The sequence below is a fragment of the Carlito syrichta genome, unplaced genomic scaffold (genome assembly GCF_000164805.1).
Source record: "Carlito syrichta isolate Samal-C Ts95f unplaced genomic scaffold, Tarsius_syrichta-2.0.1 Scaffold254537, whole genome shotgun sequence".
Lineage (NCBI taxonomy): Eukaryota > Metazoa > Chordata > Mammalia > Primates > Tarsiidae > Carlito > Carlito syrichta.
This window is the reverse complement of record NW_007198633.1, coordinates 19,155-34,750: the sequence shown is the minus strand read 5'-3', so window position 1 is coordinate 34,750 and position 15,596 is coordinate 19,155. Positions and strand designations below refer to the sequence as shown.

The 15,596-nt window shown below is 37.4% G+C and overlaps 1 protein-coding gene across 3 annotated transcripts in view; it reads right to left on the bottom strand.

Annotated features, from left to right (window-relative positions):
• TMEM168 (transmembrane protein 168) overlaps positions 1-14,590 on the bottom strand; it is a 29,131-nt gene extending 14,541 nt beyond the window's left edge. Inside the window, exons 1-3 of one of the 3 annotated variants that reach the window (XM_021709551.1) lie at positions 14,330-14,561; positions 12,351-12,442; positions 8,004-9,260 (exon numbers count right to left, since the gene is read on the bottom strand). In XM_021709551.1, coding sequence (XP_021565226.1) covers positions 8,004-9,131 — 1,128 coding nt within the window. In that variant the 5' untranslated portion in view covers positions 9,132-9,260; positions 12,351-12,442; positions 14,330-14,561. Of the gene's footprint in view, positions 1-8,003; positions 9,261-12,350; positions 12,443-14,329 lie in introns of all 3 variants that reach the window. The other 2 variants (XM_008052055.2, XM_021709552.1) reach the window with 2 other exon arrangements.
• Positions 14,591-15,596: the final 1,006 nt, after the last annotated feature.

Here is a 15,596-nt window from a genome sequence, read left to right as displayed (position 1 = left end):
TGATAATATTTAATACAACAGAACTAAATAAGTAGATATTTAGGGGTTTACTGATCACAATTCATAGATAACAAATGATCTGTTACTATTTGCTTTTTATAAAAAGTCTTAGAAAACTGATAATTTTATGTTGTCATAAATTTTTTAAAAGCCCATGTATCAGAAAAAAACCATTAAATACTTCTATTAGGTTATTTTGAGTAAGCAAGTTTAGAAAAACTACTAAATATTCTATTAAAATAATAGATGCAAAAGCAAAGTTTGTCAATACAAAAAATCATAATCCTGATTGAATAGATGGTAAGTATGTCCAGGGGAAGCCAAAATAAATGTAGGATGTTTTATCTACTTGCCACTTCAGAAAGCTTCTTTACTGCCCTGCAAACCATTATTCTATAGCTTCAACCCAGAAGTTATTTGTGACTTTGGAGTACTTCTTACACCTAAAACAGTATACCCTGTAACAAAAAAGATCAACTGATTAAAGCCTGCAAGTGTAGGTACTTATCCTCCTTTGCTTCCCCAAATTATCCTATGCTCACTATCAAATTTTAAGGCATAGTTTATATTTCAGAGCAGATATAAACTGAGCATAATAGCAGACTGATAAATAACCTGTAAGTAACATCCTTCAAATAAAAATTGTTACTAGCTATTAGAATTCTGTTCAGCTGAGCTTTCAAGTCATGGCCAATATGTAACATTTCATATTCTAAAGTTTTTCAGGTAACAGGAACAAAATCTCTTTATGTAATTTACTACATTTTAAAAGTAGAAAATTTACATAAGAAACCTAATTCTTGTTTGTTTGTTTAGAAGTGTTTTTGTCTGAGTCACTTTAAGAAAGCTGGATTTGGGAAATATATATAGAAGTCTCAGGAAAGTGAAGTCCAACTAAGAAACAGAATATATAAATGGAGCAATACATAAATGGAAATAACTACGTTGTTCAGTATGAGAAACCTAGATTTAAGAAACCATAATCGACTTTCAAAACTTTGCTTAGTTCAGGAAGTTTAAGAACATTATTAAAGTCACTTTATAGTTTTAAAGTCAAGTGATTTCTTTAGGTAGGGTGTAGTTGAAAGGACCCAAGCTTTAGAGTTAAGACTTCGGTTAGCCTTAGCTCAGCTAGTGACTGTGTATACATGAACAAGTTAGTTAACCTTTTGAGTCTTGATTTCCTGAAACCATAAAAAGGAGAACTTTGTTTTGAGCTTATTCTACAGATTAGAAATACATAAAACATCTCTAGCACAATAAATGGCAGCGTAATTTGCAATGAAGCATTTTAAAATTGAAATGAGGTCACTCTGCGCAAAACCACAGAAATCTAAACAACTACTTTTTTTACCTAAATGATGATTGCTATTTAGGAGATCTTGGTATATATCTGTTAAGGCCCTGGTAGAAACTTTAGAAATATATCCTCTGGCTGAGTAGCCTCAAAAGAGATAACAAAAATAGAAATCTTTTTAGACTGTAATTCTGATAGAAGCGAAACAACAATGGTACAGGAATCAAATTCAGGCAGTCTACTGAATCTTACTTTGCCCTAGGGGAAAAATGAAGAGATTAGATAAAATAATGTCTGCACTCATCTCCAATTACAAAAGTACATGAAACGAAGTGAAGTGATTAAGTAAGAGTAAAGGCAGTAAAGGCAAATGGCCTAGATTCATACCACCTATGTTGAGCAAGTTTCCTCATTTCTCAATCACGTCTCTCATCCATCTTAGAGTGTTATATGGATTAAATTGATAATTATTAGTAAGAATGGTGGCTAGTGCATCAAAAACAGTTAATAAATGGTAGGTCCTGTTAGTAAAATGGGAAAAAAAAGGGTCTACGGTCATTAAAATTTTTTTTTAATGCTTTTGAAAGTTGGAAAACCAGTTGAAGGGAAGAAATATGTTCCTTCTTCATGAAGAAAGCAATATTCAGTCTACTGTTATTGGTGCTTTTTGGTGGGAGGGGAAGACATCTATTCCTGTTTATAGTATTCTGGTAGAAGTGATAAAAAATGAAATTAAAGAGAATTCTCCCTCTCATCTAGAATAAAACAGTTTAAAACTTTTGGAAGAGAAATGAACCAAAACAAAAATTATGAAAAATGAGCACTTCTAGTTTTGGCAGCAGATTTGAAAATCTCCTGTACCAATGCCAAGTAAGTCATATTCTGTAATAATCTGCTATCTTGATAGAAATGAAACTGCATCATCTGTGGATTTCATTCCTTCCTTGGCTGTGAGACTGATCTTGAGACATCTGTTATACCCAGTGACTGCCACTGCTTCTCCTATAAAGAAATAAACTGTGATTGTGGTTTTTCTGGTTTGGGTCAAAAAGGTTTCTCCAAAAAGCTTCATCAAACCCCATTGAATCTGTAAATGACAATGGTTGCCAAGGAAAGGCATATAAAATCCCATGAAAGATTTCAGAGAGAATCTCTCTATATAAGAAAGAGCCATGGGGTATGTTTCCTTTGGTATCTGGTTACTTTCTCCCTTTTTATCCTTCTGTGAATTAACAATTATCATAATTTCAGAAATGTCTATAGTTGAGCAATAAAACTAGCACCAAATGCTATGGTACTATTTCTTTCTAGTTCACATATTTAAGGGAAAAAGTGTAAAAGAGGAAAAAGCAAATAGCACATTCAGTGAACATAATCCAAATTGCAGGAAACAACAGCTGTAATGTTGCATTTTAAAGTTGAAATGAGATTATGAACAAAACACAACAGAAGTTAATGGTCAAATTCCAGCTTTTTATGTAAATGACTAGAAATGATACTATTGACTCATTCTGCAAATATTAAACTCAGTAAAACTAACAAAAAACAAAGTTATTCATATGGGGTTAGGCAAAAATTCTATTCAAATGAGGTCAGGCAAAGATTCTTAAATATGACAGCAAAAGAAAATTCATAAATGAAAAAAAACCTGATGAATTGGACTATACCCAAATTAAGAATTTCAGCTCTTCAAAAAACATAAGAAAATAAAAAAACACGCACTCAGAGAAAATATGTGCAAGTCACATATCTAATGAAGGATTTATATCTAAGATATATGAAGAATTCTCAGAACTCAATATTAAGAAAACAAACAACCCAAATTCCTAAGTGTTCAAGAGATCTGCAGGTACTTTACCAAAGAAAACATACAGATGGTAAATAAGCACATGAAAAGATTCTTAACATCAGTCACTAGGGAAACAGAAAATGAAATCACAATGAATTACTACTACACATCTATTAGAATTAAAAAACAAAACCAAACATAATACCAAGCACTGGTGGGTATGTGGAACAACTGGAACTCCCATACACTGCTGGTGAGAATGTAAAATGGAACAGCTACTTTGGAAAGCAGTATGGCAGTATCTTACAAACAAACAAGCAAAAAAACTTGCCATATAACCCAGCAATCCCACACCATACTAAAAGTTTATGTTAATACAAAACCCTGTTTACAAATGCTTATAGCAGTTTTATTCATAGTTACCAAAAAAAACGTAAATAATTTCAATGTGCCTCAACTGAGTAATGGATAAACAAATTGTGATACATTCATACAGTGGGATACTGCTCAGAAAGAAATCAATTACTGATATACACATCCACACGGATGAATCTCAAAGATTTAAGCAAAAAGTCAGACTCAAAAGGCTACATATTATGTATATGACATTCTGGAAAAGGAAAATGACTAGAGACAGAAAACAAATTAGGGGTTGCCAAGTACAGGGGGTTGGGAGAAAGACTGACTACAAAGGAGCAAGAGGGAATTTGGTGGTGACGGAATTGCTCTATATGTTGGCTGTGGTAGTGATGGTTATACAACCACATGTGTTTGTTAAAATTGCAGAATTATACAGTAAAAAGGGTGAAGGTTACTATATGCAAATATTTCCTTACTAAAAATTTTTTTTAAAAAGGTTAAACTAAGTTAAACTGACAAAACTCAAAGCGTTTCATACACAAAAACTTAGTAAAAAAGTGGCCAGACATTTTTGGGAATTAAGGTCTAAATTACAACTGTGCTCCAGTAGGCACATTAATCTTGTTTATTTTTACTTCTCTAGTAGGAAAACTAGAGCATATTTGATTCCCAAAAATATACTTTAAAAGATAACTAAACCTACTATAAAATGTTTTATAAATTCCAAGCGTCCAGTAGGTCATTAACTCAATGAAATTCATCATTATGCTTTCTCCCATCCTACACTCCCATCTGCTCTGCTCAGTTTCTCAAAATCTTTGTACATTTTCTTTTTGGCTATCCACCATGTCAGAACATTCAATTCTATATTTCATTAACTCATATAAAATTCTCTTTAGCTTTTACTTTTCAATATTATCAGTTTTTCCTTTGATAATACTCTGTCTTCTCCTTATCCTTATAACACTTTTGCCTATCACCTTAGTTCAGCTCCTTATCATTTCTTGCTCCTGACTAGCCTTCTTGACTTCAGACTATCTCTACTTTCATTGATCTTGCCCATAGCTGACACACTGATCTACCAAAACCTTCTTTAATTCCTCATTTTTCTTGACACAGTGGATCTACTTCCACTTAATTAATGGCAGTGTTTTTTCAGTGGAAATCTGAGGGATTTTTTAATGGGATGGTGAAAAAAATTAGTTTAGCATTTTAGTATTACTCTCATAGAAATGTGATGAATGGTTTTAGATTATATTATTTAAAAGTTAATCAGTGTCAATATCATTTAGGAATTAAGTAAAAATAGTTCAATTAAAATATCATTTAAAATCCAATTTAAAGAATTTGAAATAGCCCTTAGAATGTACTTGGATTAACAATAATGTTATTACCCTCAGTCTTGTTCTAGTAAATCTCTAAATTATTTGTCTTTCACTACATAATTTTCTGATTCTTTCATTATTCAAAAGGATTGGCACATGTATAAACTGAGTAGATGCTTCCTAAATTATGTTTCACATAGAAGTTGAAAGGTGTGTATGTAGAGAGGTGGACAATAAAAGTAATGAGGGGTAGAGGCAAGGATTTCATGGTCAACTAAGTTTGCAAATGTTTCTCTTTTTGTATTTTGAACATTTTTTCTATGAGTATGCCCATTAACATCTCACAGAACACTAGGCAGAACAATGTTTGAAATCTTTCTACAGAAGACTGGTTAAATTAAAACCAAGTTAAAAAATTAAATTGCCTCCAAGGCACAATGCCTACACCACAGGCAGCAGTTTCCAGATAGCTACTCATTGGGGAATATAGACACAACTCAGGTAGATTCACATTGTCTTGAATAGCTAAATGAATACCTTGCCACTTGGTAGTGTGCTGATTACCAGAAGTTTCTGCATCACCTTAAAGATTTTTGAAGACAAGGAGTCTCACACTCTTCCCCAAAATTACTCAATTCCAATCTTCATAATTGTCACAAGATTCCCCGCATAATTCATAAGCATATTAAAATTTGAGAAGCACTGATCTACAACACAGATTGGCAATGTTTTTCTTAAAAGGGCTAGATAGTTAATATTTTATGCTTTGGAGGCCATACATCTTGTTATAACTAGTCAACTACGCTGTTTGCCATAATGATAATAGAATCAATATGGTAAGAAGATATAACAATTAAAGATGCATTTACACCAACAAACAGAACCTCAAAATACATGAAGCAAAAAACTGACAGAATTGAAAGTGGTAACTGGCAATTCAGCTATTATAATGAAGATTTTAATCCCTTTCAGTATTATAGAACTAGACAGAAAATTTGCAAGGCTGTGCAAGATATATGAACAACATTACCAATGTAGTGCGCTGTATCCATCAACATAGCACTCATTATTTTCAAGTGAGCATTCCAGGTCACAAAAAAAATCTTAATAAAAGACTAAAATCATAAAAACTATGTTCTCTAACTGAAGGAATCAAATTAGAAATCAACCACGGAAGGAAATGTGGGACATCCCCAAATTTTAGGGTATTACACAACAAGCTTTTAAATAACCCACGGGGTCAAAAAAAGAAATTTCAAGGGAAATTAGAAAATATCTCATAAGATGGCACAGTACCATCATAAGCATAGACATACAGATCCATATAACAAAATAGCTAAACAAATAAGGTCTTACATTTATACTTAACTGACTGTAAATGAAGATGCCAAAACATTTAAATGGGAGAAAGGTTAGGCTTTTCAACAAATGGTGCTGGAAACAATTAGACATTCATATATTTAAAAAAAAAAAAAAAAAAAAAAAAGGTCCTTACTTCATACCATTAACAAAAATCAACTAAAATGGATCATTACACCTTAATGTAAAAGTTAAAATGATAAAAGCAAAACAATTGTGACCTAGGGTTGAACAAGGATTTCTTTGATAAGATACTAAAAGTCTATAAAAGAAAAAGATGATAAATTGGTCTTTAACTCAATATAAAAATGAGCAAAAGATTTGAATAGATAGTTCAACAACAAAATGGCTGATTCACACATTAAAAAATGGTCAACACTGTTACTTACTAGAGACATGCAAAGTAAAACCACAATGAGATACCCTTCCATACCTAAATTGAGAAAGAGTCTCAAGTAGATCAGTTTTAGAAAAGAGTAGAAGGGAAGGTGAGAATCTGGAAATCGATTTCTTAAAATTATCTTTGCTGATGTACTCCTTGGAAAACTTTTGAATACCTCCAGTGGTATACACACTGTATTCAAAGACCACCAGTATAAGAAAAAATAATGTGGTAATCAGGAAATATTTGGTTAACAGAATTTGACGGCCTAGAACGAATGCTGACTTGGAAAAGAAAAAATAGTTAGGGCTGCATAAAGGAGCTGGAAGGAAGAGGAGGCAAGGAAGAGGGAGGGAGGAGAACTCTTGCTAGAATTTCTGACATCATCATAATTCTAATAGTCCCTATCACTGGCAAGTAGAACTAAGTGAGGATGATATCCTCAGGCAGCACCCAAAATGTTTTCATCATGTAGTTGTTAACTCCCACTCTGGCTCTCTGTCCCAGTCCACTCTGACTAAAAAGCACCATGCCCAGGCAAGTTTCCACATCTCCTGCTTCAAACACTTACTTCAGGAAATCATTCCACAGCAACAAAATGGTGCAGAGAACTGCATCAAGAAGCGCTGACTTTGCTTTATACCCCACAACCCAGCCTGATGTACACAGATGATGGTATTTTCACACTGTAATACTAATTGTTTGCATATATACTAGCCTCTTTCCCCTTCCATGAGACTGTGCTGCCTTTGACAGAGACATCTTGAGATTTTCAGCACCCAGTATAGTGCCTGGCACATGGTGTATAGTCAATAAATTTTCAAAGAATGGAACACAGGATTTGTTAATACTGTAGATACAAACTCCAACTGCACAGTCGGAATACCTTGTCTTTTTAAAAATATTTCTGGGCAGCAAATGTACTGTAAAATCTGTTTTATTCTTTCGTAGGAGAGCATCTAATTTATAATTAACTACCTGATATGTTGTTATACATCTAATATATATAAAATCTTCAGGGAAACAGCTACATAAAAGAAATGTGTTGTAGTAAAGAGACTAGAAAATAGAAGTTAGGTAACCTTGTTCTTGCTAGTACCAGTGATTTTGGATGTTGTCTTCTCTGGCTTTCCATTTCATCATGGATGAAATGAAAAGATCAAAGTATAATCTCTAAATACTCTCCAAATGCTAGTATTCTAAAGATCTTTAATCTGTGAATCTTTCACTAATGAACAATAAGGACATGGGAGGCATGTCACATGTTTACTATTCCTAACATTTTGGCACCTCTCTGCTAGAGATCAAACTAAATTATCCTGTCAAAATGCATTCAGTGCTTCAACTCCATAAACAAAATTAAGTAAAGGCCAAATAAGAATCTCCTTTTGAAATCAGGAACTTGACCTTACAATTCTAAATTCAATTCTTAAAGCTAGCATTTTATCATACACTATAGGTATTGACATAATAGACAAATCATAAGCTTACCTGCCAGGAAACTGCTCCCAAAATCGCTGTTGCAAGAAGACTAAAAAAAACCAACTGCTCTGAAATTAAGCAAAAATGACGCATCCCTTTGGATGCCATTATTCTATCAAGGCTATTGTTATCTGCCCTGTGGGTAAAATATACTTTATGGCAGTCATTTAATTTGGTATGAAATCCCCAAAGAGTTAAAAGAAAAATAATATGGCAAATCACCCAAAAAATTCCAAAAATGGAAAAGCCTGGTATTACAAAATACCAGAGATGAGTGTCTCTAAGTTTAAATGCTGAAAGAATAAAAAACGTAAGCTCAATCATTCCAGTGAAAACGACTGAAAGTCTTCTGCAAATTCTTCCACGGTACAAAAATGGTTTCCACCTTTCAGTCACTGAAAGTCCACTAAAATAAATGTCAAGGAAAGGATCAGTTATCAGGCAAATAAAAAAACATGCAAAAGCAATTGGATTTTTGGGAGTTTCCAATGAGGAAAAAAATAGCAAGACTGCAAAAATAATTAAGTTTGGAATAGCTAGGAAGGACTTCATTCTGAGGTCAATAATCAACATGGCCATAGCTACAACAAGTAAAATGACACTTAGAGACTTCTCCACCAACATAGTTGTGCTGGCAATGGCAAATCCAACAAGTTCCAGAAATTCAACCGTGGTCAGTAAAGTAGGTCGATGACGGATATAACCAGAAATTCTCTCCACCAGAGCACATAATATCCTTAATACTATGGAAGTTAGAAGCAAATATTTGGTTGATTCTTCTTTTACATCATTTTTAAAGGATGAATTATCAAGAAAACATAGGAGGCCAAGCAAAAATCCAAACCAAAGATTGGAGAGACTTAAACTTGCTGCTTCCATTGAAAAATAATAATAGAGTATGCTGGCAATTCCAAGAACAAAAAGACCAAGAATAAAAATTACCAAAATTAAGGAATTTGCTGTTTTCTCCCATCTTACATAAAGACCTAAGCATATAGCAACCAGTAAATTGATTCTGGCTAAATAGCCAAGATACCGCACTGAAGAGTGCATGTTCACTTCTCTATTTACTTCTTCCAGTCTTGTCATTGCTAAATAGAGACAATGACTAAAGCAATAACGCAGTGATTTACACATGTAAACTGGCAATTTAGGCTTCTTCCCCACGTTACAAAAATTAACTGCTTGTATTTCATTCAGTAAATCCACTGTATCCGTAGCTCCTATTTCAACATTTTCTCAGGTAGAAATTTTGTTTATAGTGCTCTAAAAAAAGGAAAAGATTTCAGTGTTAATTTTATAAAGTTTACTTTTTATATGCATCTTCTTTATACAAAATAATAAGTGAAAAACAGAATCCAATTTAAACTGAAATCCAGTTTAATACCTGATTTGTACATATTACTGTTTCTGGCTTTAAAACTCAGCAGTTTATCTAAACAAAAATGACTGTGCTTTCAACTACTCATATGCTAAAACTGTATGTCTAAGTCACCATCAATGGAATTGTTTTTCCAGAGATGGTGAAAAATTCACCTAATCCATTCTTATTCCAATTATTGGTTTTTCAACAACATACAAATATGAGACGCTAGCTTTAGCTTAGATTGTGGCAGATGACTTTGGCACAATGGAAAGCTACTCAGTTCTTATAGGAAATGAAGAATTTAGTCATTATCTCTAATTTGAAAAGCACCAGTATATAGTAAGAGCAACCATTACTACCTGCCAAAATCCCCTATATCTTTTTTTTGGGGGGGGGGTTGGAGTTTCACTCTGTCACCCAGGCTGGAGGGCAGTGGCATGCTCCTGTCCACCGCAGCCTCGACCTGCTGAACTCCTGCGATCCTTCTGCCTCAGCCTTCCAAGTAGCTCAAACTACAGCCTGGCTAATTTTTTATTTATTGTAGAGACGAGGACTCGCCAAGTTGCTCGGGTGGGTCTCGAACCTGCGGGCTCAGGGAATCCTCTCGCCTCAGCCTCCCAAAGTGCTGGGATTACAGGCTGAGCCACCGAGCCTGGCTCCCTCCATCTTTTTTATAAGGCAAATTCTATAATGCTATAAAATCTTAGACTTCATATTGTTTAGATAATAAACTTACTAGAAGTAAAGTTTAATGGTATTAAAGTTACTCAGTCCCTAAAGGTGACCCAAAATTCTCCCTGTACTTTTACCTCTACTAAATTACTTTCATTGTCAAACTTATCTTCCAAATCTAAACATTATCTCTGTAGCGAACCAATTCCTGAACTTCCTAACCAAAATTGAAAAGCTGGATGCTGACCAACAGTCACTGGAAAGTAACTGAAGAGTTTTTCAATTCTACTTAATTTACTTCAACCCTAAGGTCTCTGTAGTTGCACCTAAAATATTATAATGGTCACAAATGATGTAACTATTTATTAGAAAATTCTTCTAAATTTCCTATGTAAGGTTTCAGAAGAACTTATTTACAGCAATAGCTCATGGTTACATGACTATCTAAGGAAAACCCAGTTGGATACTTAAAAAATAACTTGTCTGTGATAAATTTATTTATACTTTCTTAATAGCAGTACACTAAAAAAAAAAAACCCAATAGAAACATGAGACAACCTGGAATTAACTTTAGAACCCAAGTGGCTGGAGAAGAATGTCACTAAAGCAAACTTTGGGTCTCTAGGAGGTTCCAAATATCATTACTAATTGTACTTCTGTATGTTTAGCAAGCATTTTTTTTTTTTACAACTAAATCTATTTAATTAAGAATCACAACTGATTTTCCTCAATTACATGTTTATTCAATTGCTTTTTATTTAAGATACTACATAATATTAAAGAAAAGTCTTACTTTGGTATATTTTGGTTTATCTTTTTAAGTTGGGTGTAACTGATAAAATCTTGAGGTTTTTCCCTTAACATTCCTATTGTGTGTTATATAGTAATTCAACAACTATGTTAAATTATAAATTCTCAAAGGCTGATGACACAGTTGGGGCTCAGACTACTAGCACCGCTGGAGGGGGTAAAAAAAAAAATCACACACTAAGCTAAATGGTGCCGCTCTAAATTCATGAGACATCCTTTTGTGTTTCCCTGGTCATCACCCTTCCCCCCCCCCAGTGATTATTCAAACGTCTCTTCCCTCTCCTCAAATGTCTGATACCCACTTCCCCCTATATTCTCACTAGATGACTCTGCCTCCTACAGAGTCATCAGAAGGGAGTTCACTTGAGTTTCCAGCTCCACAAACCCACTTCTACTTACATCTCCAGATACAAAGAAAGAAGGGTGACCCCTCTCTATCCAAGTCTAAATCTTTGGCCATATTGTGTATCTCTTTTCTTCTGCCTCTTCTAGAACATCACACATCCTCATCTCTCTTCAAATGCTCACTTTTCTCTTATCCTTTAGCACTTAAACATTTGTAAACCTGTTTGGTTTTTTTTTTTTTTTTTTGAGTCATAGTCTCACTCTGTCACCCAGGCTAAAGTGCAGTGGCAAGCTCATGGCCACTGCAGCCTCGACCTGCTGGGTTCAGGCGATCCTTCCACTTCAGCCTTCTAAGTAGCTGGAACTATAGGCGTGAGGCACCGCGTCCAGCTAACTTTTTGATTTATTGTAGAGACGAGGTCTCACCATGTTGCCCAGGCTGGTCTGAAACTCGCGGGCTCAGGCAATCCTCTCGCCTCTGCCTCCCAAAGTGCTGGGATTATAGGCATGAGTCACCATGGCTGGCCTGTAAACCTGTTTTTAAAAACAATACAAAAAAAGTAAGAAAACAATCTTTGCTCATCCCCATCTTCTCTACCAAGTTCAATCTTCTGTCTGTCCTCCTTTTGAAAGCTAATTATTTAGTTGCTTTACCTCTTACCCACTCACTTTTCAAACCACTAAATGGTGTTTCCACAACAACTACACTGCTAAGTTCTGAAATGACCCAGGTACTTTTCGCTCAATATCCTGCACATTCTTTAAACAATCTTTGACATTATTAGCTCCTCTCATCTCCTGAACCCTTCCCTTTTCTTGGCATCCCAAAGACTAAGTCTCCAGATATTCTTCCTAACTCATTCATCTCTCCTCCTCAGTATCCTTGAAAGCTCTTCGTTCTCAACTCATCTTTGTTTTCAATCCTAAGCCTAGGCTTTTCTCTCACCACACATTTTCCCTGAGAAATTTCATTTATTTCCATGTCTTCATTTATTATCCCTCTACCTAATTGCACACATATATTAATATGCCTATAGAAACAGACTCAATCAGCTCTGTTGGGCACTATTAACAGAAGTAAAATCTTGGAAACAAAGTACATGTAAGTATGCAACAAACATATAAAGTATAGTACATCCATGTCACATGACACATATAGTTACCTTCTTTGGGGCCAAAAACAAAGTGGTATATAATTGTTTCAAAACAGTTAATTTACAAAAGTCTTTCCCCATTCTGTCCTTCAAAAGACAGCCTGAATCAGAGAGTAACACAGAATTACAATCTTTTTCAATTGGTATGCCATCATTAATGATTCAATGTAAAATTACTCGAGGCAGACAAAAATGGAGCACAGAAGAGTCAATCTGCATGATAAAAGTTAAACAATCACCGCCAGAGTTTGATTATTCTATAAAACCCTATATAGTACTCTAACCTCCCTTTCCTTCATCATTTTCATTTTTTTTCCCCTGTCGGTGTCTCACTGTCACTCATGCTGGAGTGCAGTAACACCATCACAGCTCACCACAGCCTCAAACTCCTGGACTCTAGCGATCCTCCCACCTCAGCCTCCTGAACAGCTGGGACTGTGGGCTTGTGCCACCATACCCAGCTAACCTTTTTGATTTTTTTTTTTTTTGTGGTAGAGATGAGGTCTCACTATGTTGCCAAGTTTGGTCTTAAATTCTTGGGATCAAGTAGTCCTCCTGCCTCAGCCTTCCAAAGTGCTGAGATTATAGGCATGGACCACCACCTCCAGCCTCATCATTTACATTCATTGCTCAACAAATCCTGTCTACTCTTCTTCCTAAGCATCTTTTAAATGTTTCGACTTTCTCTCATTCCTAAGGTCACCATCATCTTATGCTGAATGTCTCGAATCAAATCATTCTACTATGTAAAATGCTCCAATGGCTTCCTATTGCCCTCAGCAATCGAGTTTAGACTCCTTCCAATGCCTTACAAAGCGTTCCACATTGGACCTGAATAACTCTCCTGTCTCATCTGTTACCATTCTTCCTCTCACATTTGCATTCCAGCGGTACTGACCTTTCAGTTATGAACTGCACAAACGCTATTACCTCTCCATCCAGGTGTCCTCCTTTCCCTCCCCTGGCCTCACCCCAGAACTTACACCTGCCTTCCTACTACTTTCCAGGTCTCAACTTATATCACTTTTTTTTTTTTTTTTAAGGCAGATTACTCCTGAGCCCATTATATGATCCCTGTACTTTTTCTGTTATACCGCCTCGCTTATTTGATGTCTGCATTTTCCACTAGAACACAAGGTCTCTGAGGGTTTGTCTTCAAATACTATATGCTCAGTAACAGGCAGAAAGTCTGGCATCGAGAATATATCCAACAAAGACTTGTTGAAAAAAATGAAGTCTACATTTGACAATAATGATTGTAAATGACTGGACACTTACTAATGCACAAAGAGAATAAATAACTAGTCTAATATTCCACAGCAAATCAGTAGTAGAGCTACGAGAGAAGACATGAATCTTTGTTTTTCTCTTGGCCTGATGCCAGTCTTCACTTAATTCACCCCATTTCTTCCAAACCAGTATGTTCTGTCTCCATGCCCTATCTCTAGAGAATGGCTTCAGGGCACACTGTGCCACTTGCATTATCTTCCACTCAAATGATCTCTGTCCCATGTAGAAGTGTCAAAGTCAGGAACCACAACGAGAAGCCAGGGTCAGGGAATTTCATTGCTTCAGTTCTGTGAGTTCATGGTAACTCTTTGGGCTCATCTCATACGAGGAAACTGACACTTCGAATATTAAATTCCTCTCAACAGGGCAGGAATACCAATTTCTCTCCCACTAGGCCTCCCTCCAGAGAGATGCGAAAGGCCCGACGAGAAGCCCGGCTGTTCAGCACTGCTCCGCTTCAGGGGAAAGAAATCACAGCGTGGCGTCCCATTGAGGGGAAGCCTTTGGCGGCCAGGATAGGCGCCCCACGCACCCTCCACTCCCCACTCGCCACAGTCGCCTCCTCCAGAGGCAGGTATCCTACCCCCGCCCTGGGAAGCCGGCTGGGCGGAGCTTGGGGTCCGCACCACGCGCAGCCCTGGGCGGTGTCTGTGCCCAGATCTCGCCGCCCCACGTCCACTCCACCGCGTCCCCCCTACCTGACTCGGCCGTCGCCACCGACGCTCTCGCAACCCTGAGTCTGTCCCGAAGCCACCACAGCAACGGGGATGGAGGGAGCTGAGGGCTGAGCATGCGACTCGGAACAGGGAGGTGGCACAGCAGAGGGAACGAGGGGCCGAGGCCGTACGCGCTAGTACAGGCCAGTCTCGGTAGAAACTTTCTCCGTTACCGGCCCGGCCGCGGCCGCCATGTTTCCGGCGCCGAATCCGCGACGGTACGGAGCGTCGCCGGGGTCAAACCGCGCGGCGCGCTTCCTTCCTAGGGTCGGCCGAGGCCCGGCCCCCTCCCCGCCCAAACCCGCCGCGCGGCCGCCGATCCCGGTGCGCCTGGCGCCGCGCGAGTTCAACCCGCCCCACTTGAGTCGCCCGCCTCGCGCGGCCCACCGCCGTCTCCCCAGGCCCGGAGTCAACAGTGGGGAACAGGGAACGGGAAGACCCCCAAGGAATCAGGCGGACCTGCCCCAAGCATCTAGGTCACCGCCTTGGGCTGGACCGAAACTGGGACCGGACGGGCGGGACGGCCACACGTGGACTGTAAATACTGCGGGAGGCGTTGCTGCTCTTTAATATATGTGGCATAATATATGACTTTGTCTCCCCGACCAGCTAAAGCCCAGGCTCCTGAAGGCCTGCCTTCAAAACCCTTCATGTCCTCAAATGCAGGGACAGGTCCGCTTTTGCTCAACATTACATCAGCTTAGCATAGTGCCTGATACATAGTTAGCACTTAAATTTTTGAAAATAAATTAGTAGTATGTAATACACTCTCACCAATCACCAGTTCTCTCCTCCTACTTATTTTGTGTTAGTGTTATCATGTATTTTTTTCCTATCTTCCCTAGTAGAGTGTGAAGTTTCTTCATTTTCGTTTCATAGATGTGGAGGTGTGGGCAGCACATCTATAGGGCTGAACCAAGGGTGAACCATTTTCATCCACATAATCGATGAAAAGTTTGAGTTACATTCTCTCTAGACTCCTAGTTCTAAATGCAATCACTACCCCACTCCCAAATTTGCAACTCTGTCTCTCTGGGGAACACCAGTGCCACACTTCCAACTACTTGCTAGACATTTCTAGTCAGATATGTTGTCATCCCTTCCAATTCAGCTTGCCTTTAATGTATAATTTTTAAATGCCCACCATCTGAATCTTCTTTCCATTTTTGGGAATTTCCCACCTTAGTCTAGTGGCTGCAGTGGAAATGACACATACTTGCTTAAACAGCCATGTGTACCAGCTGGAAGC